The 12,046-nt window shown below is 46.1% G+C and overlaps 1 protein-coding gene across 1 annotated transcript in view; it reads left to right on the plus strand.

Annotated features, from left to right (window-relative positions):
* GPAT4 (glycerol-3-phosphate acyltransferase 4) overlaps positions 1-12,046 on the plus strand; it is a 44,268-nt gene that overhangs the window by 20,004 nt on the left and 12,218 nt on the right. The window contains exons 2-8 of the mRNA XM_023214485.3: positions 184-1,192; positions 7,935-8,004; positions 8,171-8,471; positions 9,256-9,330; positions 10,446-10,535; positions 10,723-10,816; positions 11,414-11,529. Of these exons, the coding sequence (XP_023070253.1) occupies positions 1,028-1,192; positions 7,935-8,004; positions 8,171-8,471; positions 9,256-9,330; positions 10,446-10,535; positions 10,723-10,816; positions 11,414-11,529 (911 nt within the window). The 5' untranslated portion in view covers positions 184-1,027. The remainder of the gene's footprint in view (positions 1-183; positions 1,193-7,934; positions 8,005-8,170; positions 8,472-9,255; positions 9,331-10,445; positions 10,536-10,722; positions 10,817-11,413; positions 11,530-12,046) is intronic.

The raw sequence follows: 12,046 nt of genomic DNA on the forward strand, positions 1-12,046 counted from the left end.
CACATTGATGTCTGCCACCTGTTGGCTCTGCCCGGTCTCTTTGACCTGGATGACTTGAAAAGTGGGCATTGACCACACTGATAGTTTTGGCTTACCCTGAAACAGTCCCCCTGGTCCCCAGCATATTGACATTTCTCCTCTTGATTTGTGTGACTAACAGTGTTTCTGTTTCCCTCCCCCCAGCTTTGGCAGCATGTAAGCAGCTATTTGCCAAGAACCCAGGTCACCGCTAAGAAAGGGAGCCTTAGGGAGAAGAGTGTCCAGAGGAAACCAATGCCAGATGCGTCTGGAGTTACACTCAGCACTTGCGTTATGAGACATTGTGTGCCAGCATCTCTTTCCTGCTGGCAAAGACTGTAGCTCTCCAGGTAGGAGGGTCCTGGAAGCTGTGAGCGCCAGGAGCCTCACCAGAGGAGGATGGGGCCAGATAATGAAGTCTCTACAATGAACATGGTTTTCAGCTTATGAAGGAATTTTAAGTAAAACAATTATTTAATTTCCACATATTCAAATTCAGAAGCCTTCTGTGTAAAGTGCCAGTGATTACCCCTCCACAGAAGTTATCAGGATTTTTCTGGCACCAAGTTGAACTCTTCTTGGTACTACTGGCAAGTGACAGGGACAGATTTATCTGTTGAATGCTCTTGGGCAGGAAAACCACGTAAAACCTCTGGAAGCAGCATCAGGACAGCAGAGCAGAGCCCCTGCCCTCACTGCTCGCTTGCACAGAAATTCCATCTGGACTCGGATGTTTTTACTGAAGACCTATCGAGCTTCATTCATCTTTAGAGTCCATCCATTCTGGGGAGACCTGGCGTTTGCAGCTGCCTCCTGTGGCCGTGTTTTCCTGTCCTTCTCTTCCCAGGCCTTCTATTCAGGTGGTTGAGGGGTGTGGACTTTGGAATGGGGTTTGCTGTTCTTCGGGAACTTGCTTCCTTTCCCTGGCTGGTGCTGTCGGGAAGGACCATCTGAAGGCTACAGTTTGTTCTTGGGGAGGCAGGTGCTGGCCTGGCCTGGATCTTCCACCATGTTCCTGTTGCTGCCTTTTGATAGCCTGATTGTCAACCTTCTGGGCATCTCCCTGACTGTCCTCTTCACCCTCCTCCTCGTTTTCATCATAGTGCCAGCCATTTTTGGAGTCTCCTTTGGTATCCGCAAACTCTACATGAAAACTCTGTTAAAAATCTTTGCGGTAAGTTGTGCTGTTACAAAAGGTTGCTTCACAGAGGAGGGTAGAAGTGCATTTAGCAAAAAGAGTTATTCTTACAGGCCTATTGTTATCTCTTTATTAGACAGGGAGAAAGTTGGGAGAATGGGAAGTGGCTTTTTGAGTAAGAAGAATAACTAAACGTGTACTTTTGAAAGGCACTTGTATGTTTGATTTATGCTGAGCTGAGGGACCTATACCATGACTCCACATGTCACCTGTTTATTTCAAAGAGAATGGGGCTTAGAATTAAAGAAAAGCGCTGCCAGTTTCTGTCTCTTCTTACATAACTGATGCCATAGCTCAAAGCTGCTGCAGGCATATTCCCTCACTTGAGAAGCATGGGAAAGCCTCTTCTCTTCCAGTCATTTATTCTAAGTAGGTCCTTGCATTTCAGACTAAAAGAATGGACAGAAAAGAGCATTGGAATTGTTTCATTTTCTTTAAAGGCGAAGGATACATTTCTGAACATATGTCAGAACTTACCTGACGGTTGAATTATACCAAACTGGTCATATTGTAAGGAAATGGGTGAGAAGTGATGTTTTTTGGAAGTTGATCTCTCCCATAAGACTTAAATACTTCTGCACAGATTTGGTGATTTAATTGTAATGTCTGTTTTTAGTAGTCACCGAATCTTTAGGGATTCATGTATAATTTGAGAAGTGCACTTATAGTAGTAAAAATAATACAGCATTGTTTGTTCATATTGTATCTTTTTTTTTTTTTTTTTCTTTTTTTTTGTTTTGAGACAGAGTCTCACTCTGTCACCCGGGCCAGAATGCAGTGGCGCAATCACGGCTCACTGCAACTTCTGCCTCCCAGGTTCAAACAATTCACCTGCCTCAGCCTCCTGAGTAGCTGGGACTACAGGCACACGCCACCACACCTGGCTAATTTTTTTGTGTTTTTAGTAGAGACAGGGTTTCACCACATTGGCCATGCTGGTCTCAAACTCCTGACCCCTCAAGTGATCTGCCCACCTCAGCCTCCCAAAGTGCTGGGATTACAGGCCTGCGCCACCGTTCCTGGCCCATATTGTATCTTCTGATTTTGAGAGTAACTTTTATCATTTTTCTTTGGTTCCTTCTAATTCTGTGGTAGACGGGGTGTTTTATCAACCTGCATTTTATTTATCTGCATTTTTATCAATGAAGAAAACGATTCAGATTAAGTGAGCTATATGAAATGTTACATTATAGTGGGAAATATTTTTATGTTTGTCATTGAATCTTGGGTTTTATCTTTTTTGGTACTTAGTATGTCTATAAGCATATGGGGTTTTTTTCACATTTAAGAAAACCAAGGGGAAATTGACAACATAAAGTTAATAATTTTAGAGTGAACAGTTCAGTAGCGTTTACTATATTCACATTGTTTTCTGTCCAGTTCACAACATTTTCATCAGTCCAAAGGAAACCCCACACTCATTAAGCATTCACTCCCCATTCCTCCCTCCGCCAGCCCCTGGCAACCACAGTCTGCATTCTTCATAAAGATCACTAAAACTGGATACCTAATAGTTCATGCGGTACATATACCTGTGCTTTCGGCAGACCTAAGCAAGCCCTGGCTTACAGCTGCTTTCCCATGACTAGTTCTCCCTATATAAAGGAACTAGGAGAAAATATTTGTGTACCTGCCAAGTGATGAGGAATATGGAGAGGATATGGGTGGATCAATGTCGTTTCTATTCCCTTTCCTGGAAGCCCTAACTCAGTGCAGGTCCTGTTCATGCTGAGTCACAGGAGATCTTTGTGTGCAGAGAGCAGCATGTGACTGGAAGGGTTTTAGTCTGTTTGCTTAATGTTTGTGCTTCACATGAACCCTCTCCACAGTGGTGATGGTATCACTAAGAGCAGAATTCCCAGGAGTAGGCTCTCAGCTGAGTTGAAAATGACCTGGAAGAGGGGAAAAGAGAAAGCCTGGATGTAAAGGAGAAAGATGAGAATAAATGATGTGAAAGGAGTTGATCAGGTCACGTTAGAGAAGATGAGACAGCTGTAATGTGATCTGTGTTAAACTCCAAGATGGAACTTGCTGGTGGAGAGTCATAGAAACCAGTGGCAGTTGTGGAGAAGCTGAAGAGGCTGGTGGTGAAGAAGCTGAAGAAACTAGTGGTGAAGAAGGAGAAGCTGAAGAGACTAGTGCGATGGGCATTCATGCTGGGTCAGGCAGGTGTTACCTTGAATCCCAGGGCTTCCATTACTGGCTCTGAAAAGGCATTGAACTGTCCGGTGTTTCTTTGTCCAGAGAGTGGGAGTATTAATACTCCTTTTTACATGGTTGTAGTGAAAGAGGTCATCCTACTTACCCTGATGAGGAGTGTGATTTTAACATAGCCTTGAGTAGGTTAAAGGACAAACTGAAGGAGACAGGAATTGGGGGGAAGATGATAGGAAATAGTTCCAGGTTTTGTCATTTTGGTTCTACTTTTCCATAAGGAGACCTTGATGGAGAAAAATATTGGGAGTTGATAAATTAAATCAGTGACTGCCTACTAAGTGGAAGGCACTCTCTCAGACTGTGCTGAAATGCACAAAGGGGTAAGTTCTGGCTGCTGCCTCTTGAGGTGTGTGTAGTCTAGTAGGAAAGACAAATATATGCATATATAACTAATTCAGAATGGGATACCAGTTGAAGTATGCAGGCAGAGGTGAATTCTGATTGCAGGAATTGAGTAGGTAGCGTTTCTTAGATTTGACATTTGAACTGGATCCTAAAAGGGAAAAGGATAGAGCATTCTAGAAGCACAGTTGATAAAAGCAAAAAGGTAAGTCTTGTTCAGAGATGGCACATAGTTTAGTAGAGCAAAAACACTGGGCACATGGAGGGAATAAGGTGGGTTATAATACTGAACTTCAGACATTGGGAAGTCATTGAAGTCAGTGAAGGTTTTTTTTTTTGGAGACAGAGTCTCCCTCTGTTGCCCAGGCTGGAGTGCAGTGGTGCAATCTCGGCTCACTGCAATCTCCGCCTCCTGGGTTCAAGTGATTCTCCTGCCTCAGCCCCCTGAGTAGCTAGGGTTACAGGCCTGTGCCCCCACACCTGACTATTTTTGTAGTTTTAGTAGAGATGGGGTTTTGCCATGTTGACCAGGCTGGTCTCAAACTCCTGACCTCAAGTGATCCACCTGCCTCAGCCTCCCAAAGTTCTGGGATTACAGGCGTGATCTGCTACGCCCGGCCCATTGAAGGTTTTTGAACAAGAAAGTGGCGTGACTGGACTCTGGCAGCATGTGTTCAGGTGGATCGGAGGGAGGCAAGAGGGAAGCAATTCAATAGGGAATAAGGGAGTGCAGAGAACAGGGCATGAACCGGGAGACAGCTGGGTGAGAGCATCCTCTTGAGAGAAATGGCAAGGGCTTGCCATATCTTGCAGTATGCATCTCTTCCATCTGGTGCTTCCTGAGCTGTGTGTCCTTTATCATAAAGCCATACATGGAAGTAAACCATTACCTTGAGTCTTGGGAGTCACTCCAGCAAATTGAACCTGAAGAGGGGTTGTGGGAACCCTGATTTATAGCTGGTCAGTCAGAAGTATGGGTCACATGAGACTTTCAACTAGCATCTGAAGTAGGGGTAGTCATACGAGACTGACTCTCATAACTTGTGGAATCTGATACCAACTCCAGGTCGATAGCCTCAGAATTGAATTGAATTAGAGGACACCCAGCTGGTGCCTGCTGAAGATTTGCTCGGTTTGGGTTTGGGGGTGGCATTCCTCACACATCTGGTGTCAGGAGTGTACTGTGTGAATATAGTGCAGAGAAGCAGTGTTTTCCCAGAGGCCCTTTGATTTGGTCCAGTAGGGTTTGTAGGGGCCAAGGGAAAGCATCCCCTTTGCCCTCTGAAGATTCACTGAAAAATCAACTCTCAAAAGCAGATTAATAAAAGAAAAGACATACAGATTTATTAATGTGCACAGGAGTTTTACAAAGATCTCAAAGAAATAGCCAGATGGTTGATGATTTTGTAGCATTTGAGGTTACAGAAGCAGTGGGGGCTCCGAGCATGGCCAAAAAACAGGCTATGACGGTAAATCAGGTGGCAATAGGTAACAAGAGGGAGAGAAAAGGAGGCCTGGCTGGCACAGGTGGTCTTGTGTAGATGAAACCTCACAGATAGCAGCCCTTCAAGAGTGTAGATGCTAAGTGTTTCTTTCAGACCTTTAAAGGTGTCTCTCAGTTCTTTCTAGATTCGGACAAGGAGGGAGGTGCTTCAGAGAAAGCCCATTGGCATCTGTTGTTTACTTCACTTTGTCTCCTCTACAGATGCAAATTCCTCCTGCAAAAGACAGCTTCTCCATTTGTCTTGCGTTTCCAGTCCTTCTGAACAGTCGTCTTGAAATATGACAAAGAAGTATATTTCGGGATGAAATATTTTGGTTTCTTTCAGGCCAGAAGGATCCAGTTCATTGATCAGCCATTTCTCAAACTCCTGGGCTTAAATGATCCTCCTGCCTGTAATGCTGTGATTACAGGTGTGAGCCACTGCACCCAGCCACCTGATCAGCCATTTCTTAACAGGCTGTTCAGCCCTCTCCTCGTTTCCCCTGCCCTTGTGACTTTGGACAAGTCTTTCCTAAACACAGACATGTTTTGTCATGTTCCTGAAGTTAAAAAGTGGGAGGCCAAAGGGATGTGTATTACTGAACTGCCACAGAACTAGGAGATGTAGACTCTCAATTAGCAGATCCCTTTCCTGTGATGACAGAGACTGTAGCCATCTTGAATTTTGCACATTGAAACAGTCCTCAGACTGAAATTGTCATCCGTAAGAGGTCTGATGTCATATATTCTCCACCCGTTGCAGTCTCATGGCGTCTCAGAATTGTCAGTACAGAATCAAGTTTCTCTCTGTCTCTTTTTTTTGGAGACAGGGTCTCGCTCTGTCTCCCAGGCTAGAGTGCAGTGGTGCGATCTCCGCTCACTGCAGCCTCAACTTCCCCTGGCTCCCATCTCAGCCTCTGGAGTAGCTGGGACTACAGGCACACACCACTGTGCCTAGCTAATTTTTTTGTATTTTTTAGATACGCGATTTTGCCATGTTGCCCAGGCTGGTCTCAAACTCCTGGGCTCAACCAATCTTCCTGCCTTGGCCTCCCAAAGTGTTCAGATTACAGGCGTAAGCCCCACTGCGTCTGGCTGCAAGTTGTTCACTTCTGATTATTCTTGCAGTGCCAAAATAGAGCCTGGCCAAAATGTAGAACCCTAAATTCTGGTTGAGTGACCTGTGTTTTTGCATGCCAGGATTCTTGTGAACTCTCTTGCCCCTTTTCACCTCTTCTCTAGTTCCAGGAAACCAGATGAGATTTACTTTCCTCCATTTTAGGTATTAACATTTTTAAAGGAAAGCTCATCTGTGCTTAGAGCCAAAAGACATCAATGGCCAAATATCTGAAACAGAGAAAGTCATGTGAGTTTTCCTGCCTTTGAACTTTCTTTGCGTGGTGATTTTGTGAGCCACCTTCCTTTCTAGACTGTGGGGTTTGAGATTTCCAGATGAGGTCAGATCACTGATTAAACTCGCGTGCAGCATTCGGCTTTGCTGGACCACGTGGTGCAGTCTTGCTGACCCTTTGGGCTTTGCCAGCAGAATCTGCACCATGTGCTCTGGGCCATGTACATCTCCCTGTGCCATAGAATGATAGGCTCGTGCCCACCGTGCATAACCGTGGAAGCCGAAGTTTGAGGCTTTTGAAATGCCTGTTCTGTTTCTCTGACTTGCTGTGGACATGACATAGCTTTCTCTCTAGTGATACCATATCAAAGAGGGGATAAGTGCACCCACGTTTTCACCTTTCATTTGATAGTGGAAGAGAACCAGCCTCTTATATCAGCTGTCTTATACCAGCGAAACCGGTTTTAATGAAGAGGGGTTCTAGGAAAAGCGTCTTTTTCCTAGGTCTGTTCCAGAATCTGTGTTATTTCAGTAATAATGAGGACAGAGTGCTTTGCATTTCCCCAGTTTTGTCCCATACACGATCTCATTTGATCCTAAGTGACCTCATGAAGTAGGAGGTTGAGGTAGTATCAATACTGTTTTGCAGATAAAGAGAGCAAGATTCAGAGACTTGGAATGGGTTGCTTAATGAACACAGCTAGTGAGTGTAAACTTGGGAATTGAATTTGGGTTTTTTTCAGTTTCCTGATAGTGTTCTTTTTCTCCTTTAACACTATTAAGCCACTCCCAGGCCTTTCAATGTTAAGTTTTGGGATTCTATCATTAAACTGTTACTCCTGTTACTGGACGGTCCAAACATATGTATTACTCAAGTTCTTTGTCTCCTTGAAAATGAAAATTGCTGCTTTCTTGGAGTAATTTGGTGGCAGGCAGTAGTTTACAGGATGTCTGGCTTTGCTGTTTTGAGTAGCTGCCGTGGGGCAGTGCAGGAGGAATTGTGAGGTCTATGTTGTCAGCAAGTGAGCTCCCTACAGCCCGGAGACAAAGAGACGTAGGCAGTGAGGAACCAGGCCTGAGGAACTCACCCCGGCTTCTTGAAGTTCCCAGTGTTTTGCTTAAGGTGACTTAACTCTTGGTCCCAGCTGTCAAGGAAGGGGCTTCTCGGGGGAGAGGTGGTTTGAGTTTCCTTCTAGACTATGTGCTTCTTGGCTACAGTCTTAAGTGACTGGGACTGAGGCTTTCACAGAACAGAAATGGAGGTGTTCACTGATTGAAAACAGATCTCATTCTCGCTCTTGTATCTTGCTTCCTTCCCCTCCTAGTGGGCTACCTTGAGAATGGAGCGAGGAGCCAAGGAGAAGAACCACCAGCTTTATAAGCCCTACACCAACGGTAAGATGGTGTGGTCCTTGTCCTGAGAGGTCCATTTGAACAGTGTTCCCCAGTGCTTCTGGTGCCACACATGCTCTTCCCTGCATTAGTGCAGGATGTGTGCTCTGAGGATGTCTCATGTGCTCTCCCGGAGCATGCTGCTTGACAGGGGCACACTCTTTTGCAGGAATCATTGCAAAGGATCCCACTTCACTGGAAGAAGAGATCAAAGAGATTCGTCGAAGTGGCAGTAGTAAGGCTCTGGACAACACTCCAGAGTTCGAGCTCTCTGACATTTTCTACTTTTGCCGGAAAGGAATGGAGACCATTATGGACGATGAGGTGACAAAGAGATTCTCAGCAGAAGAACTGGAATCCTGGAACCTGCTGAGCAGAACCAATTATAACTTCCAGTACATCAGCCTTCGGCTCACGGTCCTGTGGGGGTTGGGAGTGCTGATTCGGTACTGCTTCCTGCTGCCGCTCAGGTGAGGCAGGGCCCGTGGGGAGTGGGGCTCGCTGCTGCCACCCCACTTGGTGCACGGCCCACCTGCCTGCTCTGCTGTGTGTTGCCGTTTTAAAAAGGAGGAGGGAATTTGCCTGTCACTAGCCAGGCCATGTGACTCTTTGGAGGGGTACACTGGTGATTCTCTTTTAGAGGCCCTTGGATTTTCTGCATATCAGACAGAAGTAGTTGGATTTCTTAAAGACGGCTTGCTTGTCTAGATCACAGCAAACACAGGGATAGGGCACGTTGTGTGCTTTCTGCCACTCCTCCCTGGCCATGGCTCATTCTTTCCTGAAGCTTGCCTCTCAGGTACAGAGGCAGTATTGATCTTTCAGCTTCTCTGCACCATGTGCTGCTCTGAGTGTGACTTGCCAGATGCTAATATCCTTCAGGCTCCACTTCCTGTTGCTTCAGAGGGAAGCTGTGCTTCCACCGGGGTTTTCAGCCAAAGGGAAGGGGTGGGCAGCAGGGAGCAGCCCTGCGGCAGAACAGCCTGCTTAGGGTTTTCCAGCCTTCCAGCTGCCTGAGGCCTCAGGAGATGCTGGCGGCTGAGAGCCAGACCCATGGCTCACTGTCAGTTGGAATCAAAAGGATCTCTGGTTCTGATAGGCCTGCTCACATTTCTAGGTGAACTCTGGTCCAGATCCCAGGTGAGCAGGTCTTGGGGGTGGTTTTTGTGATGCCCACTGTGATTTTCACACCTTCAGTTCTGTACTTGGTACAAGGATTTGCTGGCTGTGCTCTAACTTTTCTTCTTCTTACAGGATAGCGCTGGCTTTCACAGGAATTAGCCTTCTGGTGGTGGGCACAACTGTGGTGGGATACTTGCCAAATGGGAGGTGAGTAGAATGTGGCAGTCCACACCTAAAGGGCAGTTAGTTCTGGGAATGGTGCTCAGATATCGAAGGCCAGGCCCCTTCTTTGGACATAACCAAAGCCATGGAATCTTAGATGGATTAAATAACCCAGTGGTGGCCAGGCGTGGTGGCTTATGCCTGTAATCCCAGCACTTTGGGAGGCTGAGGTGGGCGGATCACCTGAGGTCAGGAGTTCGAGACCAGCCTGGCCAGCATAGCGAAACCCTGTCTCTACTAAAAATACAAAAATTAGCCGGGTGTGGTGGCGGCTGCCTGTAATCCCAGCTACTTGGGAAGCTGAGGCAGAATCCTTGAATCCGGTGGGCAGAGGTTGCAGTGAGCCAACACCACAGCACTGCACTCCAGCCTGGGTCACAGAGTGAGACTCTGTTTCTAATAATAATAATAATAACAATAACAACAACAACAACCACCACCCAATGGTAACAATGACATCAGCAGTAAAGTCTTTACTTTTTTTTATTTTGATCTATGACTGTTCTTTTTTTGTCCTTTAGCCCTCACGTTCTTCCTATTTTAAAGACAAAAGGGAGAAGCCACAAACATGTAAAGTCCGAGACTCAGATGTTAACAGATTTTACAGCTTGTTGTTTAGTTTTAAGCATTTGACTGTGTGGATAAAGTGGTGAGACAATATAGTTTTAAAATGATATGAAATGTAGGGAGGTTTTGTCTGTTTGTGAAGAATATTTTGCTCCCTTCAGGAAATTCTGGGGCTTGGAAACCTTTCTTCTGCCTGGGCGGGTGAGGAGGTTGGCCTCTGGCCTTGGGCCTGCCACTGGGTGTTGACTGGGGGAACGGAATTCAGCCCGCCTGTGGTCTTTTGATGTCACATTCTAGGCTGTGAATTCTCTACCCACTGATTTGGGTGGATGTAAGCGAGTCTCCCTGTCCCCTCTTTCTTTCCTCGTGTGTGAACATAAAGGTGGTCATGCATCACAGGGCTTTCCTGTGTGTGCTCATGTCTATAAAAGCACTTTGCTGTCATAAAGGACTGCTGAACTGTTCAAGTCGGCAACTCTTTCTGTCTTCCTGTATGTAAAATAAAACCCAGAATCCTTGTCCTGTTGTTGCAGGTTTAAGGAATTCATGAGTAAACATGTTCACTTAATGTGTTACCGGATCTGCGTGCGAGCGCTGACAGCCATCATCACCTACCACGACAGGTGAGAGTGCTTTGTATCGATAGGAAGGGAAATGGCACTGCAGGAAACACCACCCGCCTATACTTGACCAAATGGGAAGACACTTCTGAGCTTTTAGTTAGAGCAGATGAAGCGTGTGAGGTGAGAGGTGTGTTTACATGAACTGTTTCACACTAATTTTGGTTGCTTTGCATACATTTAAACCCAGGGAAAACAGACCAAGAAATGGTGGCATCTGTGTGGCCAATCATACCTCACCGATTGATGTGATCATCTTGGCCAGCGATGGCTATTATGCCATGGTAAGAGCTCTTTCCGGTGCATTCTTGAGGCAAGACTTCCTGCTTTAGACTGGTCAGGGCCAGGAGGGTCTAGGAGGCTCCTGGACCCTTCACATAAACACTTTTATGCGTGGGCCACCACCTTACTGTCACTGTGGGGGCTCTGTGGAACTGTGATAGGAGATACCCTGGGTAGAGTGAGTGGTGAATGTGGTTGGAGAGGATGCTGAGGGCGGTCAGGCACACCAGCATGGGGAGAGGGAGGAGCTGGCAAGGACTGTGTCCAGAGCATCTGAGAATCTGCCCAGGGAGAGGCAGTTTTACACAGGGATTTGCACTACTTTAGTATTTTGTCTTAGGGGTTTCAGTTATGTTTTTAATTACCTATTTCTAGTATTACTGATTAAAAGGAGAAGTTTAAGATTTGGGGAGTCTTGGTAGTGGTTTCTTGGCACTGAGCAGCCTCCAGCCAGCAAGTGTTAGAGGTAAGAGGTTGGACCAGCAAGGGTTAGAGGTGAGAGGTTGGACTGCTTATTTTGTGAGATCTGGGGCTTCCTAGAGTGGGGAGATTTGTGTGAGGATGACTTCACTACTAATGGGTCCTGTGCCTGCGCTTAGGTGGGTCAAGTGCACGGGGGACTCATGGGTGTGATTCAGAGAGCCATGGTGAAGGCCTGCCCACACGTCTGGTTTGAGCGCTCGGAGGTGAAGGATCGCCACCTGGTGGCTAAGAGGTAACGGACAGAACACTGCTGTTCTGCTTGGCCGGTTAGAATGCTGAAAAGGTTTCAGGGAGTTATCCCTCCACAGTGTAGTTATGTGCCTTCTATCATAAGCCTATACGGCTTTCATAATAATCTTTTCCTAAAACATGAGATTTTAAAAGTGGCCGGGTGTGGTGGCTCATGCCTGTAATCCCAGCACTGTGGGAGGCCGAGGTGGGCAGATCACTTGAGGTCAGGAGTTCGAGACTAGCCTGACCAACATGGTGAAAATACAAAATACTAAAAATACAAAAATTAGCTGAGTGTGGTAACGGGCATCTGTAATCCCAGCTACTAGGGAGACTGAGGCAGCAGAATCGCTTGAACCAGGGAGGCAGAGGTTGCAGTGAGCCGAGATCGCACCATTGCACTCCAGCCCGGGCGACAGAGTGAGATTCTATTTTAAAATTTAAAAAAAGTATAGAAACCCTAGTATTATTTACCAAGTTAATGATGTTTCTTTTTTTTTTTTTTTTTTTTTTTTTTT

The sequence above is a fragment of the Piliocolobus tephrosceles genome, chromosome 7 (assembly GCF_002776525.5).
Source record: "Piliocolobus tephrosceles isolate RC106 chromosome 7, ASM277652v3, whole genome shotgun sequence".
NCBI lineage: Eukaryota > Metazoa > Chordata > Mammalia > Primates > Cercopithecidae > Piliocolobus > Piliocolobus tephrosceles.